At 44.1% G+C, this 16155-nt stretch overlaps 1 protein-coding gene across 1 annotated transcript; it reads right to left on the bottom strand.

Annotated features, from left to right (window-relative positions):
• Positions 1 to 7218: 7218 nt before the first annotated feature.
• On the bottom strand, positions 7219 to 8763 carry TMEM229A (transmembrane protein 229A). The gene has a single exon (XM_075274280.1). The coding sequence runs from the start codon at positions 8562 to 8564 to the stop codon at positions 7626 to 7628; it is 939 nt and encodes a 312-aa protein (XP_075130381.1). The 5' UTR covers positions 8565 to 8763; the 3' UTR covers positions 7219 to 7625.
• Positions 8764 to 16155: the final 7392 nt, after the last annotated feature.

The following is a 16155-nucleotide window of genomic DNA, read 5'->3' as shown; positions in this document are numbered from 1 at the left end:
TTAAAGTAATGATGGCCACTAGCTTTTCTTTACTTTGAATTTGTATTATGGCAAGAAAAAAAACAGCTAACAGTCTATTCAGTAGGACTATCAGCTGTGTATCCACCTGACATCTGCACAACACAACTGATGGTCCCAACCCAATTTATAAGTCAAGAAATCCCACTTATTAAACCTGACAGGGCACACCTGTGAAGTGAAAACCATTCTAGGTGACTACCTCTTAAAGCTCATCAAGAGTGTGCAAAGCAGTAATCAAAGCAAAAGGTGGTTACTTTGGAGAACCTAGAATATAAGACATATTTTCAGTTGTTTCACACTTTTTTGTTAAGTATATAATTCCACATGTGTTACTTCATAGTTTTGATGCCTTCACTGTGCATCTACAATTTTCATAGTCATGAAAATACAGAAAACTCTTTGAATGAGGAGGTGTGTGTCCAAAGTTTTGGTCTGTACTGTATATTAGTATATAGATGTATGTGTATATATAGAAAATATTCTTCAAGATCCCATGTTCCTCTGGTCCACAGGCAGTCTAGGTCCCACTTGCTCCACTTCCTAATGTCTGACCACACCACACCTTATGATCAGGGATGCCGTCCAGCCAATACCTATTATTCTCTGAGAAAAACAAGATTACTCACATTTTGTAACCTTGCAAGGACCATATCTTGTAAATGTTAGACCAATTCTTTATTTAAAAAAATAAATAATTATTCAGGGGAAACAAACTGATGTATAGCATACATACTGTATATAGCTGAAAGTGCATGGGTATGATCAGCTTAAATTGGTTGTAACTAGTGTTGAGTGAATAGTATTCGCCGAATACCTTACCGGCATAGGAATGCGTGTAATCGGCTGAACACCAAGGGGTTAAACGCATCGAATCTTCAAAGCATTTAACCCCTTGGTGTTCGGCCGATTACACGCATGCCTATGCCAGTGAGGTATTTGACGAATACTATTCGATCAACGCTAGTTATAATGAGAGCTCTTATGGCTGAGTGTGCCCGTAAAAATGAACCCAGTGAAGTTTTTGAGTTATTGTGGCAAAATCAGTGCCACAAAACTCCGTGTGAATGCACCCTCAGGGTGCATTCACACTGAGCATACGCTCAGCTCATTCTGAACGTAAAACACGTTCAGAATTAGCGCGTACAAAGCATATCCCAGTCATTTCTATGGGAGCCGGCATACGTGCGCTCCCCATTGAAATGAATGGGCTGCTTTTTTTTACCCTATTACTTTCAATGTGATACGCGCGTATAGCATAGACCCTTTTCTTTGCAATTTGCAGTAACAGGTGGTGTGCCCTTTGTGGAAATGTTCTAACCCTGGTCTGTGAAAAAAAAAATTGAGTATTAGTAAATGGTTATGCCTAGATTGTTCCCATTGCTTTGCTAGTATACCTTGTTGTGCTCTACCATCTTCAAAGTTAAACTGTCTTGAAAACATCACTATATTATGTTGGTACTAATGTTGTATTAGCCAGTTGTACTGCAAAATGAATGAAGTGCCAGTAACACTTCATTCTCGCTCCGGCAGTTAAAATCTCGGGCATGTGCTGTACCGCTCTGTTCTGAGCGCCATTTTGTTGTAGAGAATTGCGCAGTATGGTCGTGCAGTTCTATGCAAATGTATATATCCTCTGTTGTGCATATCTGTACATTTGTGTGGGTTGTCACTAAGCAGTTGAGCTGCATATATAAACTATTCTGATCCACATAAATTTAAAAAAACACTACCACTGAAGAATGTATGGCCTTGTTCACTACAGTAGGTCCATGTGGAGTCTGAGTCTAGTCCTTGCTGACTGATTGCATATGAATAAGAAATATGGCTGTCTGAGCCTCCAAAGATGGACAATTTATTTTTATTATTACCATTTTCATGTACTTACCACTGTTTGATCACTTTTAATCTTTTTTCTGCCAGGGGTCTCTGGAACTTTTGCACTACCGGTAGCCAAAGCAATTTTCACAGTTTTGAGATGGGCAACTAAAACCTAAATTGCAACATTAAATAGAAAAAAAAATCATGCTAATCCCCCATACCCATATATTTTCTTAAAGTAGACACCTGCAGCATCATCAATGGAAATTTATTAACCAATAGAGGCCTGGATTTGGAGTGCCCCCCCACCCCCATCTCAAAAATTAAAGTGGAAAAACACACTACAGGCTGATCCAACTTTGATGTAATGTCCTTAAAGGGGTTGTCCCATCTCAAGGATCCTATCTTTACTGCTAGTTTATGTGGATTTAAGACTTTTCCTAAATACATTGCTTCAGCAAAACTGCTTTGTTTGCCTGCTATCTTAATTTATTCACTTCATTGTTTACACTGCATTTCCATACCCATGCCCTGGGATGATCTTATCTCCCACCCCAGACAAGTGACATAGCTCCAGGCTCTCAGGAGGGGAGCTGAGTGCTCGGAGCAGCTTGTATTTCACACATACATATATCGGGAGTGCGAACACAAGGCCAGTGGCATAGAAGCAATGTCAACTCGCCGCTGGCTTTGCATGTGAAACCCCGCCTACCAATTAACGCAGGAAACCAGAAAGACAACTGCGTTTACAGCCAGCAAACTGGTGAGCGAGCAACGTGGAAATACCACTTTAAAACATGTCAAAATGAGGCTGAGTAGTGTGTGTGGCCTCCACGTGCCTGTATGACTTCCCTACAACGCCTGGGCATGCTGCTGATGAGGTTGCGGATGGTCTCCTGAGGGATCTCCTCCCAGACATGGACTAAAGCATCTGCCAACTCCTGGAAAATCTGTGGTGCAATGTGATGTTGGTGGATGGCGTGAGACAAGATGTCCCAGATGTGCTCAATTGGATTCAGGTCTGGGGAATGGGCAGGCCAGTCCATAGCTTCAATGCCTTCATCTTGCAGGAACTGCTGACACACTTCAGCCACATGATGTCTGGCATTGTCCTGCATTAGGAGGAACCCAGGGCCAACCGCTCCAGCATATGGTCTCACAAGGGGTCTGAGGATCTCATCTCGGTACCTAATGGCAGTCAGGCTACCTCTGGCGAACACATGGAGGGCTGTGCGGCCCTCCAAAGAAATGCCACCCCACACCATTACTGACCCACTGCCAAACCAGTCATGCTGAAGGATGTTGCAGGCAGCAGATCGCTCTCCACGGTGTCTCCAGCCATTGTCACATGTGCTCAGTGTGAACCTGCTTTCATCTGTGAAGAGCACAGGGCACCAGTGGCGAAGTTGCCAAAACTGGTGTTCTGTGGCAAATGCCAAGCGTCCTGCATGGTGTTGGGTTGTGAGCACAACCACCATCTGTGGACGTCGGGCCCTCATACCATCCTTGGTTTCTAACAGTTTGTGCAGACACATGCACATGTGTGGCCTGATGGAGGTCAATTTGCAGGGCTCTGGCTGTGCTCCTCCTTGCACAAAGGCAGAGGTAGTGGTCCTGCTGCTAGGTTGTTGCCCTCCTACGGCCCCGTCCATGTCTCCTGGTGGACTGGCCTGTCTCCTGGTAGCACCTCCAGCCTCTGGACACTACGCTGACAGACACAGCAAACCTTCTTGCCATAGCTTGCATTGATGTGCCAGCCCTCAGGAGACCATCCGCAACCTCATCAGGAGCATGCCCAGGCGTTGTAGGGAGGTCATACAGGCATGTGGAGGCCACACACACTACTGAGCCTCATTTTGACATGTTTTAAGGATATTACATCAAAGTTGGATCAGCCTGTAGTGTGTTTTTCTACTTTAATTTTTTTTGGGGGTGACTCCAAATCCAGGCTCTAGTGGTTAAGAAATTTGATTTCCATTGATGATTTTTGCGTGATTTTGTTGTCATCACATTCAACTTTGTACAAAACAAAGCATTCAATGAGAATATTTCATTCATATCTAGGATGTGTTATTTGAGTGTTCCCTTTATTTTATTGAGCAGTGTATATTACTTGCTAAAAGTGGAAACCAAACAAAAAGTTATATGTACCAAACGTCCTAAAAATAAGAGTTCAACATGTGCAGAGTTCATACATATCACTATGGCCTGCACCCGCATGCACATGTCTTCATAAAATCACTAGAACTGGAAGGAACAAAAATCTGCTTTGAAGCTGGAAATGTTAAAATATCATCTTATAAAATGTAGGGATTACACACCATGAAAAGCAAGTGCTCCACAAAACCCTATATATTTTTTTGAAAGTAGACAACCTGAAGATTTTGTCTCAATGGGTTATCAATTGTCACAAAGTTACATGAAGATGGCCTTGGCTAACAAAAAAAAAAAAATCTTTTTTTTTTTTTTTTTTTTTTTAGAAGAATGCACTAAAACATATTTGTATCTAAATCGCATATTCAATTGCACATTCACACACAAAACATGGATTAAGGTATGTATATACAGTATATATATATATATTCACAAACATAAACTACAAGAGCTTATACTCTCAAAAACACTGATACAGAATACAAGCAAGAATTTGCTGTTCACGATTAAAAATCTATACTGCACCTAGCAAACTAAATGTGACACCAAAATCTAACATTTTTGAGATTGTGAGATTGCACAGCATAGAGTGTATAAAAACACAACTTAATGTTTCATATATATATATAACCACCTACATGCATCTTTGCAGCAAACAGAGATTACAAGCAAAAATTGCATAAAAATTCATATTTGCCTCTAAAGTGCGGCTCAACAATCCCTCTCTGCAAACAAATTTACCAAAAAAAACCCTGAAGAATTCATGCATACCATATAATATATATATATATTTTTAATTTATTTATTTACAGGTGCGGGTGTTAAAGAAACGCCAAAAATCGCAGACCCGCACCAACCAATTTTGTGCATGCAAATTAAATAGGAGTTTACATAAAAATATAATTTTCTATCCCCATATAAAAATTGTAGCAATTTATAAGTGATAATTGTTATCACCATTTTACCGTGTAAAGGATATCGCTAGAGAGGTGGTGGATGTATTTTACTCTATAAAAGATCAGGTATGGATAGGACAGGGATTGGGTGAAATGTAAACTTTATTTATGACTTTGTGCATTTATTGTGTAAGGGGGCGTTCACACTTGCTCCTGTATCCGCCCGTCTGGTCTCCATCCTATTCCCCAGGGAAACTAGATAGGGGACGGCTTCCCAGCGGTCAGTTTTAAAACCCATTCATTTGAATAGGTTTTTAAAGCTAACCACTGGTGTCCATATGCAGTGTCTCTGCAAAGAAACCGTTTTTTTTTTTTGAACGGACACAAAGTCCTGCATCTCGACTTTGTGTCCGTGCAAAAAAAAACAAAAAATGGTTTTCCCGCGGCGAGGCTGCATATAGACACAGGCGATTTGCTTTAAATACTCATTCAAATGAATGCGTTTTAAAACTAACCGCCGGGAAGCCGTCCCCTATTCAGTTTCTTCAGGGAATACGAAGGAGACCTGGCAGGTGGACACAGGCACAAGTGTGAATGCCCCCTAAGTGTTTGGTGCAACTCTCTTGGTGCTGCAACCTGGACAATGGTAAACATCTGGATCACAGCGCCAATAAATTTCCTGGTTATTACATTATCCCTCTATATGACAACCAAAGCGCAAAAGTATAGAATGCTCTCTGACTGATAGGAGAGGACAGAAGTCCATGCTACCCCCTGTCACATACAGGTTATACACAGATGATGATGATGATTTATCACCTCTGGGCAGTCTGTAGTGCTGCTCCTTCCCCCTCCTTCCTCCTACTGCAGCTCTTAAGATGCTACCTGAGGCAGGACATTTTAGAGCCCCATATCTCAGGATTAGTTAGGGCTGTGAAAATGATTTTAGATTCATTCTAAAATTAGATCTTCATGATAGCCATGACAGATTCAGAGCGAATCTGTCAAAAACGCTGTCTGGAATTGAAAGCTGCAATGTGTAGTCAATAGTGCAATAGTGTATTCAACAGTGAATCGCTCCGGATCTGTAAGGGCTGTCATGAAGAGCTTGTGTTTGTGGGTTAATACGCTTTACCTTGGTGACAGGAAAATTATCATGCTAATCACAATACCTTGCAGGGTTGCTTCTACACTTTCCCAAGATGCCTTTCTTATTCTGCATTGTATCTCTTTCATGAAAATCAGAGTTTTATTCTGCAAATTATCTGAAAAGGGTTTTTCTGTCTGCTCTAGATAACTGCTCCTAACTGCAGAAAGAGTATGCAAGTGGGAGGTGTCACTCAAGCAATGGGGGTTGCAGGGCAGGGGCTTTCAGCAGTTAGGGACAGTTATCTAAAGCAAAGACTAAAGGCTTTGCAACAGAAGAAACACTCCATTACAGATAATTTGCATAGGATTAAAGGCTGATTTTCATGAAAATGGAGCTGCAATGCATAATAAGAAAGGCATCTTTGGTAAGTGTAGAAGCCACACTAGAAGGTACGGTCATTAGTTTGATATCGGTTTTCCTGGTCAAGGACTCCCTTTCAGATATTAATTTTACTATTACTAGAGAATGCCATAAAAATGGAAGCTTTTGACCAACAAATAGTGACCGTTTAGTACATTATATGGAAAATTAAAAAAAAATAATAAAAAATACAGCATGCAAACACACACACACACACACACACGTCACAATAAAAATAAAAATGTTCTGGCTCTTTGACAGGCATAAACAATAAATAGCAGAAAGAATCAGTGATGTAGTGGCACTGACTGTGGAGTATCGGTTCTGTCTGTTCATGATATAGTTTTGCTCAATTCACTTGAATGGGACAACATTGCAGTACCCTGCACCGGCACTAGTACTAGACTGTGTGTAGACAGATTGATGTAAACACTGAAGAAGTCATGGCACCCTCAAACACCTAATGTGGAGAGTTGGACCCCCCACAGATCTGATTTTGAAGTATTTTCCTAAGGATAAGTTAGTATAGTGTAACTTGTAAAATCAATTTAATTTTGCACATTTACATATTTATAGAAAATCAGTTCTGTGTAAAGTAGCTGCTTTAATTTCAGTAACTTGTGACCTCTGACCTTGTGTAGCACATTCTAAACCTCAAAGCCCCACGTCCCTTTTAAGGTCCAATTCAGCTGTAATGTTTGCAGATCTCACTGATTTTGACACAATGAAACTTTGAGGACACAATGATTGTATTTAAAAATTCTATATATTTTTCTTTATTATACAAAGTCTAAGCTCTTAAAAATCACAATCCCCATTATAACTGGATGCACCAGAAAAAAAAAAAAATCACCTTCAGAATTGGTCCACTTTTAATTTAGAAGGAAAAACTTTCCAGGATATCTTATAAAGTAGTTTTATGATTTATAGTGTAAGAAAATAGGAATCGGTAAATCACAAAGCTTGTAAACTGTATATGGACCCAGCAGACAGAAGGTAAGCAGGGTCTTCTACTTACAACTGGTAAGAATTAGAAAACAGCTGGTCGCACTAAGGGTTAACTAAAACCTTGCTGTGAAAATGGAGAAGTTTCCTAAGTCCTCTCATACCATCATTCCTTGAAAGTCCATGCAACTTCTTTTTAAGTAGTCTTGTAAACTAGATGTCCCCAGTTTGTGCTGGAGCTCCAGGCTGCAAACTCCTCAAGATCTCTGTAGGCTTCACTGTTATACATAACGTATCCGAAGCAGCACCTTGGACAGCAGGTCCTGGTAGAAACTTAGAAATATCCATCCTGGTAAATACATGAGGGTCACCAGGCCCATAAAGTTCAGAGGGTAATGAGAATAATCCCAAGAACAAGCATTACAAGTGCGGAGCCCTAACCCCCAAGAAAACTCCCAGGTGTAGACGAAGAGGATGTAGACAGGGAGCCTCCTCCAAGCCCCCCAGCCCCGGCCATAGCATAGGTAGAAGAAGAGCTTCTCCACGATCAGGCTGCAGCTGCCATACATGAAGAAGGACCACAGGGACGTGTGCCCGCTCACCAGGCTCCACGGCTTCTCCAGCAGGTTGAAGGCGGACGTGAAGAAGACTTCATCCATGAAGCCGTGCATGCCAAAGAATAGGAAGCGCAGGCTGAGCGGCAGCTGGTGCCCGACATTCGCCCACACGTCTCCCTGCCCCTCCCAGCTGTGGTACTGCAACCTCAAGAAGCTCCGGAGGAAGACTTGTGAGTAGTAAATGGCCAGGGCATACTGCAGCCCCAGCTCTGCCGCACTCAGTGCCCGGTCCTGGGGGCAGCACTGCAGCAGCGTCTTCCGGAGCAGGATCTGCAGGCCCACATACACCGAGGGGTAGAAGACGAAGTGGAACGCCAGGGCATTGTCCGGGAAGCTCTTCCTCTGCAGGTAGATCTTCTCCAGGGCCAGGTGGGCGAGGGCATGGAGCAGGCAGCGGTATGGGGAGGAGAAGCCCAGCAGCTTGTAGTCCTGGCTGTGCGGGAAGCGCCGTATACAGGAGCTCAGCACATCCAGGGTCAGGCCGTGCATGCCATAGAAATACAGCCTCATCCATACCGGCAGCGGCTGCGAGATGGTCACTGCGGGAGCCTTGACTCGGGCTCTGACCACCTGCCGCCTCCAGGCTCCCTGGTTCCTGCCCATACTGCCAAGTGTCAGAGCCGCATAGTGATACCCTGTGTACTAGTCCGGAGCGGGACCAAGAGCCTGGCACTGCATTCAGCGCCCCTCCTCATGTGCACCGTACCTCGCCTCTGTACTTGTCATAGGAACACCCCCTACCACAGTCACCTCCAGCCCTGGCTCCTCAAGCCCCTGCTGTGTCCTCACTGCTGCACCAACTCTGTGGCTCTGATTCCTGCCTGTATTGCATCTGGGATCATATGACAGTCTGACCTACAGCAGCATCACAGTGCTCCAATTTAGGGAAATCCTGCCCCTATCTATAGTATGCTGTCACTCAGCTAGTCCTCACTGCACATACTCTATACAGTAATACCTAGCTGTTACATTGTTATACTATCACCCAGTTAGTCCTCACAGTATATATACTATGCAGTAATACCTAGCTATTATATTGTTATATTATCACCCAGTTAGTCCTCACAGTATATATACTATACAGTAATACCTAGCTGTTACATTGTTATACTATCACCCAGTTAGTCCTCACAGTATATATACTATGCAGTAATACCTAGCTATTATATTGTTATATTATCACCCAGTTAGTCCTCACAGTATATATACTATACAGTAATACCTAGCTGTTACATTGTTATACTATCACCCAGTTAGTCCTCAGTATACATACTCTATACAGTAATACCTATATGTTACATTGTTATACTATCACCCAGTTAGTTCTCACAGTACATACACTATCTCACAGTCTGGCTGAATGGTATCTAAACTGATGAAAAAATAAATAAAATGTAACTTTTATTAATTGCCACCTAGGCTAAAAAACGTCCACACACATTACATATATAACACCCGCATGTATTGCATTTGCTGAGTGGGAGAGAGTGCCTCCCTACTCCAGCACTGAATCAGCCTATGATATACAGTAAGTAGTGATAAGAGCTGAAAGTGGGTACACTATCATATCAACATATATAATCCCAACATTAAGCCCAATCACAATAGTTGATCAATGGCTGTATGTATACACTCACCGGCCACTTTATTAGGTACACCATGCTAGTAACTAGAGATGAGCGAACAGTGTTCTATCGAACACATGTTCGATCGGATATCAGGGTGTTCGCCATGTTCGAATCGAATCGAACACCGCGTGGTAAAGTGCGCCAAAATTCGATTCCCCTCCCACCTTCCCTGGCGCCTTTTTTGCACCAATAACAGCGCAGGGGAGGTGGGACAGGAACTACGACACCGGGGGCATTGAAAAAAATTGGAAAAAGTCATTGGCTGCCGAAATCAGGTGACCTCCATTTTAGACGAATAGTGGATTTCAAATCCGGGTCATATGAGAATGTGAACTTTGTGACTATGAGACAGGGATAGCTGTACAGGCAGGGATAGCTAGGGATAACCTTTATTTAGGGGGGAATGTTATTAAAAATAACTTTTTGGGGCTCTATCGGGTGTGTAATTGTGATTTTTGTGAGATAAACTTTTTCCCATAGGGATGCATTGGCCAGCGCTGATTGGCCAGAGTACGGAACTCGACCAATCAGCGCTGGCTCTGCTGGAGGAGGCGGAGTCTAAGATCGCTCCACACCAGTCTCCATTCAGGTCCGACCTTAGACTCCGCCTCCTCCAGCAGAGCCAGCGCTGATTGGCCGAATTCCGTACTCTGGCCAATCAGCACTGGCAAATGCATTGTATTGGCGTTATGAAGCAGTGCTGAATGTGTGTGCTTAGCACACACATTCAGCTCTACTTCATCGGGCTAATAGAATGCATTGGCCAATCAGCGCTGGCCAATGCATTCTATTAGCTTGATGAAGCAGAGTGTGCACAAGGGTTCAAGCGCACCCTCGGCTCTGATGTAGCAGAGCCGAGGGTGCACTTGAACCCTTGTGCACCCTCGGCTCTGCTACATCAGAGCCGAGGGTGCGCTTGAACCCTTGTGCAGCCTCGGCTCTGCTACATCAGAGCCGAGGGTGCGCTTGAACCCTTGTGCACCCTCGGCTCTGCTACATCAGAGCCGAGGGTGCGCTTGAACCCTTGTGCACACTCTGCTTCATCAAGCTAATAGAATGCATTGGCCAGCGCTGATTGGCCAATGCATTCTATTAGCCCGATGAAGTAGAGCTGAATGTGTGTGCTAAGCACACACATTCAGCACTGCTTCATCACGCCAATACAATGCATTAGCCAGTGCTGATTGGCCAGAGTACGGAATTCGGAATTCTGCTGGAGGAGGCGGAGTCTAAGGTCGGACCTGAATGGAGACTGGTGTGGAGCGATCTTAGACTCCGCCTCCTCCAGCAGAGCCAGCACTGATTGGTCGAGTTCCGTACTCTGGCCAATCAGCGCTGGCCAATGCATTCTATTAGCCCGATGAAGTAGAGCTGAATGTGTGTGCTTAGCACACACATTCAGCTCTACTTCATCGGGCTAATAGAATGCATTGGCCAATCAGCGCTGGTCAATGCATTCTATTAGCGTGAACTGAGTTTGCACAGGGGTTCTAGTGCACCCTCGGCTCTGCTACATCAGATTGCTACATCTGATGTAGCAGTGCCGAGTGTGCATCAGATGTGTAGTTGAGCAAAACTGACTCAGCACTGCTAAGTCTCTGCATTCGCATAGGAATGCATTGGCCAGCCTTCGGCCAATCAGCGCTGGCTCTGCCGGAGGAGGCGGAGTCTAAGGTCGGACCTGAATGGAGACTGGTGTGGAGCGATCTTAGACTCCGCCTCCTCCAGCAGAGCCAGCGCTGATTGGTCGAGTTCCGTACTCTGGCCAATCAGCACTGGCCAATGCATTTCTATGGGGAAAAGTTAGCTTGCGAAAATCGCAAACTGACAGGGATTTCCATGAAATAAAGTGACTTTTATGCCCCCAGACATGCTTCCCCTGCTGTCCCAGTGTCATTCCAGGGTGTTGGTATCATTTCCTGGGGTGTCATAGTGGACTTGGTGACCCTCCAGACACGAATTTGGGTTTCCCCCTTAACGAGTTTATGTTCCCCATAGACTATAATGGGGTTCGAAACCCATTCGAACACTCGAACAGTGAGCGGCTGTTCGAATCGAATTTCGAACCTCGAACATTTTAGTGTTCGCTCATCTCTACTAGTAACGGGTTGGACCCCCTTTTGCCTTCAGAACTGCCTCAATTCTTCGTGGCATAGATTCAACAAGGTGCTGGAAGCATTCCTCAGAGATTTTGGTCCATATTGACATGATGGCATCACACAGTTGCCGCAGATTTGTCGGCTGCACATCCATGATGCGAATCTCCCGTTCCACCACATCCCAAAGATGCTCTATTGGATTGAGATCTGGTGACTGTGGAGGCCATTGGAGTACAGTGAACTCATTGTCATGTTCAAGAAACCAGTCTGAGATGATTCCAGCTTTATGACATGGCGCATTATCCTGCTGAAAGTAGCCATCAGTAGTACATTGTGGTCATAAAGGGATGGACATGGTCAGCAACAATACTCAGGTAGGCTTTGGCGTTGCAACGATGCTCAATTGGTACCAAGGGGCCCAAAGAGTGCCAAGAAAATATTCCCCACACCATGACACCACCACCACCAGCCTGAACCGTTGATACAAGGCAGGATGGATCCATGCTTTCATGTTGTTGACGCCAAATTCTGACCCTACCATCCGAATGTCGCAGCAGAAATCGAGACTCATCAGACCAGGCAACGTTTTTCCAATCTTCAATTGTCCAATTTCGATGAGCTTGTGCAAATTGTAGCCTCAGTTTCCTGTTCTTAGCTGAAAGGAGTGGCACCCGGTGTGGTCTTCTGCTGCTGTAGCCCATCTGCCTCAAAGTTCGACGTACTGTGCGTTCAGAGATGCTCTTCTGGCTACCTTGGTTGTAACGGGTGGCTATTTGAGTCACTGTTGCCTTTCTATCAGCTCGAACCAGTCTGGCCATTCTCCTCTGACCTCTGGCATCAACAACGCATTTCCGCCCACAGAACTGCCGCTCACTGGATGTTTTTTCTTTTTCGGACCATTCTCTGTAAACCCTAGATATGGTTGTGCGTGAAAATCCCAGTAGATCAGCAGTTTCTGAAATACTCAGACCAGCCCTTCTGGCACCAACAACCATGCCACGTTCAAAGGCACTCAAATCACCTTTCTTCCCCATACTGATGCTCGGTTTGAACTGCAGGAGATTGTCTTGACCATGTCTACATGCCTAAATGCACTGAGTTGCCGCCATGTGATTGGCTGATTAGAAATTAAGTGTTAACGAGCAGTTGGACAGGTGTACCTAATAAAGTGGCCGGTGAGTGTATATGATTTATTGACTCAACATATGATCAATTGCTGTAGATTTGTTTGGTTTATTGACTCAGCACATGATCAAATCAATGAGCCATATCACCCATATCACTTGCATAGCGGGTGAGGTTAGAAGAGCATATAGCTCTAGATAAAAACCAGTGCTATGAAGGCCATGTATATCAAACAACCCTGCCGTAATGATTCGATACAGTCCTAGCGCGATAAGCTACAGATGGTAGCTGGCTATCGCTGCTGTATCTCTCAAGGCTTAACCCCACACTGTCATAGGGGCATTACACCAGGCTATGATGTGGTTCCACTCGAGGAATATAGCCTATATACAATTCCTAATGACCCCATGCATTCATTAATGAGGATAAATGGCGGGTTAATAAATACATAGACCACGCTCCAAACTGAATAGTATCCCAGATAGCAGAAGCGATATAAAGCACTATCTGGGACATATGATAGCTATGAACTGGCTCTTCGCGTTTCGCCTGTCTATACAGGCTCATCAGGAGCTAGATGAATTGTATGTACAATGACCCTCATTGATTCATGGAAAGCACTAAATTTGATGTGCAGTGAAAACTGCAGTTCTTGAGGTTCTTGGTGTGCCCCAATACTTAGAGTGTCTGACGTCTCGCCTCTATACTCGCACCGTTATATAGTGCCGAGCGTATCTAGGCCATGCCCCCCTCTCTCGCCGACTGCCGGACAAACAACCAATCACGTTCATCTGTGCCTGCCCAGCCCATCCACATCATCTGGGAGGCGTTCCTGTTTCCTCCGGTCAGCTGACTTCGGATATCACATGATCGCTTCTCGGAATGCTCCAAGCGATCGGCTATAAACAACAGATCTTTCCAACTGAAGTCAGGTAAGTAAACTTAAAAAAACGAACTCCAAGATACTCGGACTCTATTTGATCTCATCAATCATATATCCTGATGTTTCATATTCCACTTATTCAGCGATTCATATACTAACACCCTATACATTGTTCTGGGTATCCGGAGCAGTCTATGGAATTCATCACTCACGAGACCTGGCCGTTTATAAAACCTGCATAAGGACCGTCTTTATGTATACCGTGTGGCTAAAATTAATCTAATCAATGTGTACAGGGGTATATATAATGTCAGAAGTCATTACTGATCCCCTCAGTGTACATACTCTATACAGTAATACCTAGCTGTTACATTGTTATACTATCACCCAGTTAGTCCTCACTGCACATACACTATACCAGTGATGGTGAACCTTTTAGAGACTGAGTGCCCAAACTGCAACCCAAAACCCACTAAATTATCGCAAAGTGCAACACAGCAATTTAACCTTTATACTGTGCGGACAGTTATGGACCCGTAAAATACAGTTGTGTAAATGGGGCTTTACCGAGCTTTCAATAATACAAACAACTTTGTACTAAAAGGTAAAGGTCTCTGCATTTGGTACTTTGAACAATTAATGTTCACTATTTTCATTGTACAGGATCTGTTTTATAGTGACCGTGCAATGTTATTACAGACTGAACTAATATCACATCTACTATAAAACAGATACTGTGTGATATAAATAGTGAATGGGTCCCAGACAGTACAATCTGCCAAGCAGTGACCCCCATGCAGTACAATCTGCCAAGCAGTGACCCCCATGCAGTACAATCTGCCAAGCAGTGACCCCCATGCAGTACAATCTGCCAAGCAGTGACCCCCATGCAGTACAATCTGCTTCCTAGTGGTCCCCAGGCTCTACAATGTGCTCCACAGTGGCCCCCACTCAGTATTATTATTATGATTTGGGGATCTCTGACCATGGACTGGCCCCTGACGGATAACTTTATAGTCAAGTGTAAGGAAAAACACAAAAGAAAAAAAACAAAAACTAGTGTAATGAGCAGTTTGGAATAACTTGTGTGTGATACTCCTAATCTCTGCCTTGCACACTAGAACTAGCTGTGTGCCCGACTAACTGACCTGAGTGGGTGCGAACACAGCCAGAGAAATAACTCACCTACAAGAGAAACCTGTCTTGTTTCACATTTAGGAGGTAGAAGTAAGATACAGAGAAAAGCCCCCCACAGGTGTCCAACTGAACTGACAGTGAATATGAGGGAACAAAAGTATGGAGGAGAAAATAAACGTGAAACAAAGAAAACTGACACTATGCAAAGGGATAGGAAAAACAGAACTTAGTATCACACAAAAAACCCTACAAAATGTCCACCCGTAACACCATGCTTGGAAATATGTGCTCAATACTTATCAAAATCCAGATAGTATGAACAGGAAGCAAGGTAAGCTGAACTGGCCAGGACTCAGGCACTGATGATAGAAGCAGATTCAGGCAGACAGATCATTTCAGGAACACTGGAACCTGGAATTTAAGACCGGCATCTGACAGCATGCAAAGCGGATTTAAATAGTCAATAGCAGGAGTAACCAGAGAGGGGATTGGAAGCAGAACTGTCCACAGCCTGTAATGAGTTCTCAGCACTGCAGAGGACTTAACCCCTTCAGAGGCAAAGACACACTAAAGCACTGACCCAAAATGCAACTCATCCATGCATGAGTACTACCGCAGAAATTGCATGGCCAGTGTGAATATTCCTCTGCAGCGCGTCAGATGTTCATGACCCGAATGCCAGTCTGGCATTCTGCACCTGAACCTAAAAGGCTGAGACTGCAAAGACTGGGTCATAACAATTTTATGCTCCACAGTGGCCCCCACACAGTAAAATGCACTCCACAGTGGACTCCAGAGAGTACAGTATTATATGCTTCACAGTAGGTCCCCATACAGTGTTTTATTTTTCACAGTAAGCCCCCCTAGTATTATATGTACCACAGTTGCCCCTCCCCACAGTATTATATGCTCCACAGTAGCCCCCGCCCCCAACACACACACACACACACACACACACACACACACACACAATATTATACTTACCTGAAGTCCCATGCAGAGCAGCCGGGTGTCCCCCTTCTGATTGCAGACCCTGATGACTTACCTCATCGCACTTGTGTCGGGGCAGAGGTCACACTCTGCAGTCAGTGTAAGCTGTGGACCCGTGGCCTACACTGACAGCTTTCAGCTGTATGTGGAAATGTACATACAGATGAAAGAAGTGATCACTCACTAATGGGAAATCCTGTACTGGTTTTCCTGTTAGTGAGCTTTCCTGGTGATGGTGCGCGTGTCAAAAGAGAGGGCTCTGTGTACCCTCTTCTGGCACGCATGCCATAGGCTCCCCATCATGGCTCTATATTGTAATACCTAGCTGTTAC

This window comes from Leptodactylus fuscus, chromosome 5 (assembly GCF_031893055.1).
Source record: "Leptodactylus fuscus isolate aLepFus1 chromosome 5, aLepFus1.hap2, whole genome shotgun sequence".
Classification (NCBI taxonomy): domain Eukaryota; kingdom Metazoa; phylum Chordata; class Amphibia; order Anura; family Leptodactylidae; genus Leptodactylus; species Leptodactylus fuscus.
This window is presented reverse-complemented; position numbering and strand designations above follow the sequence as displayed.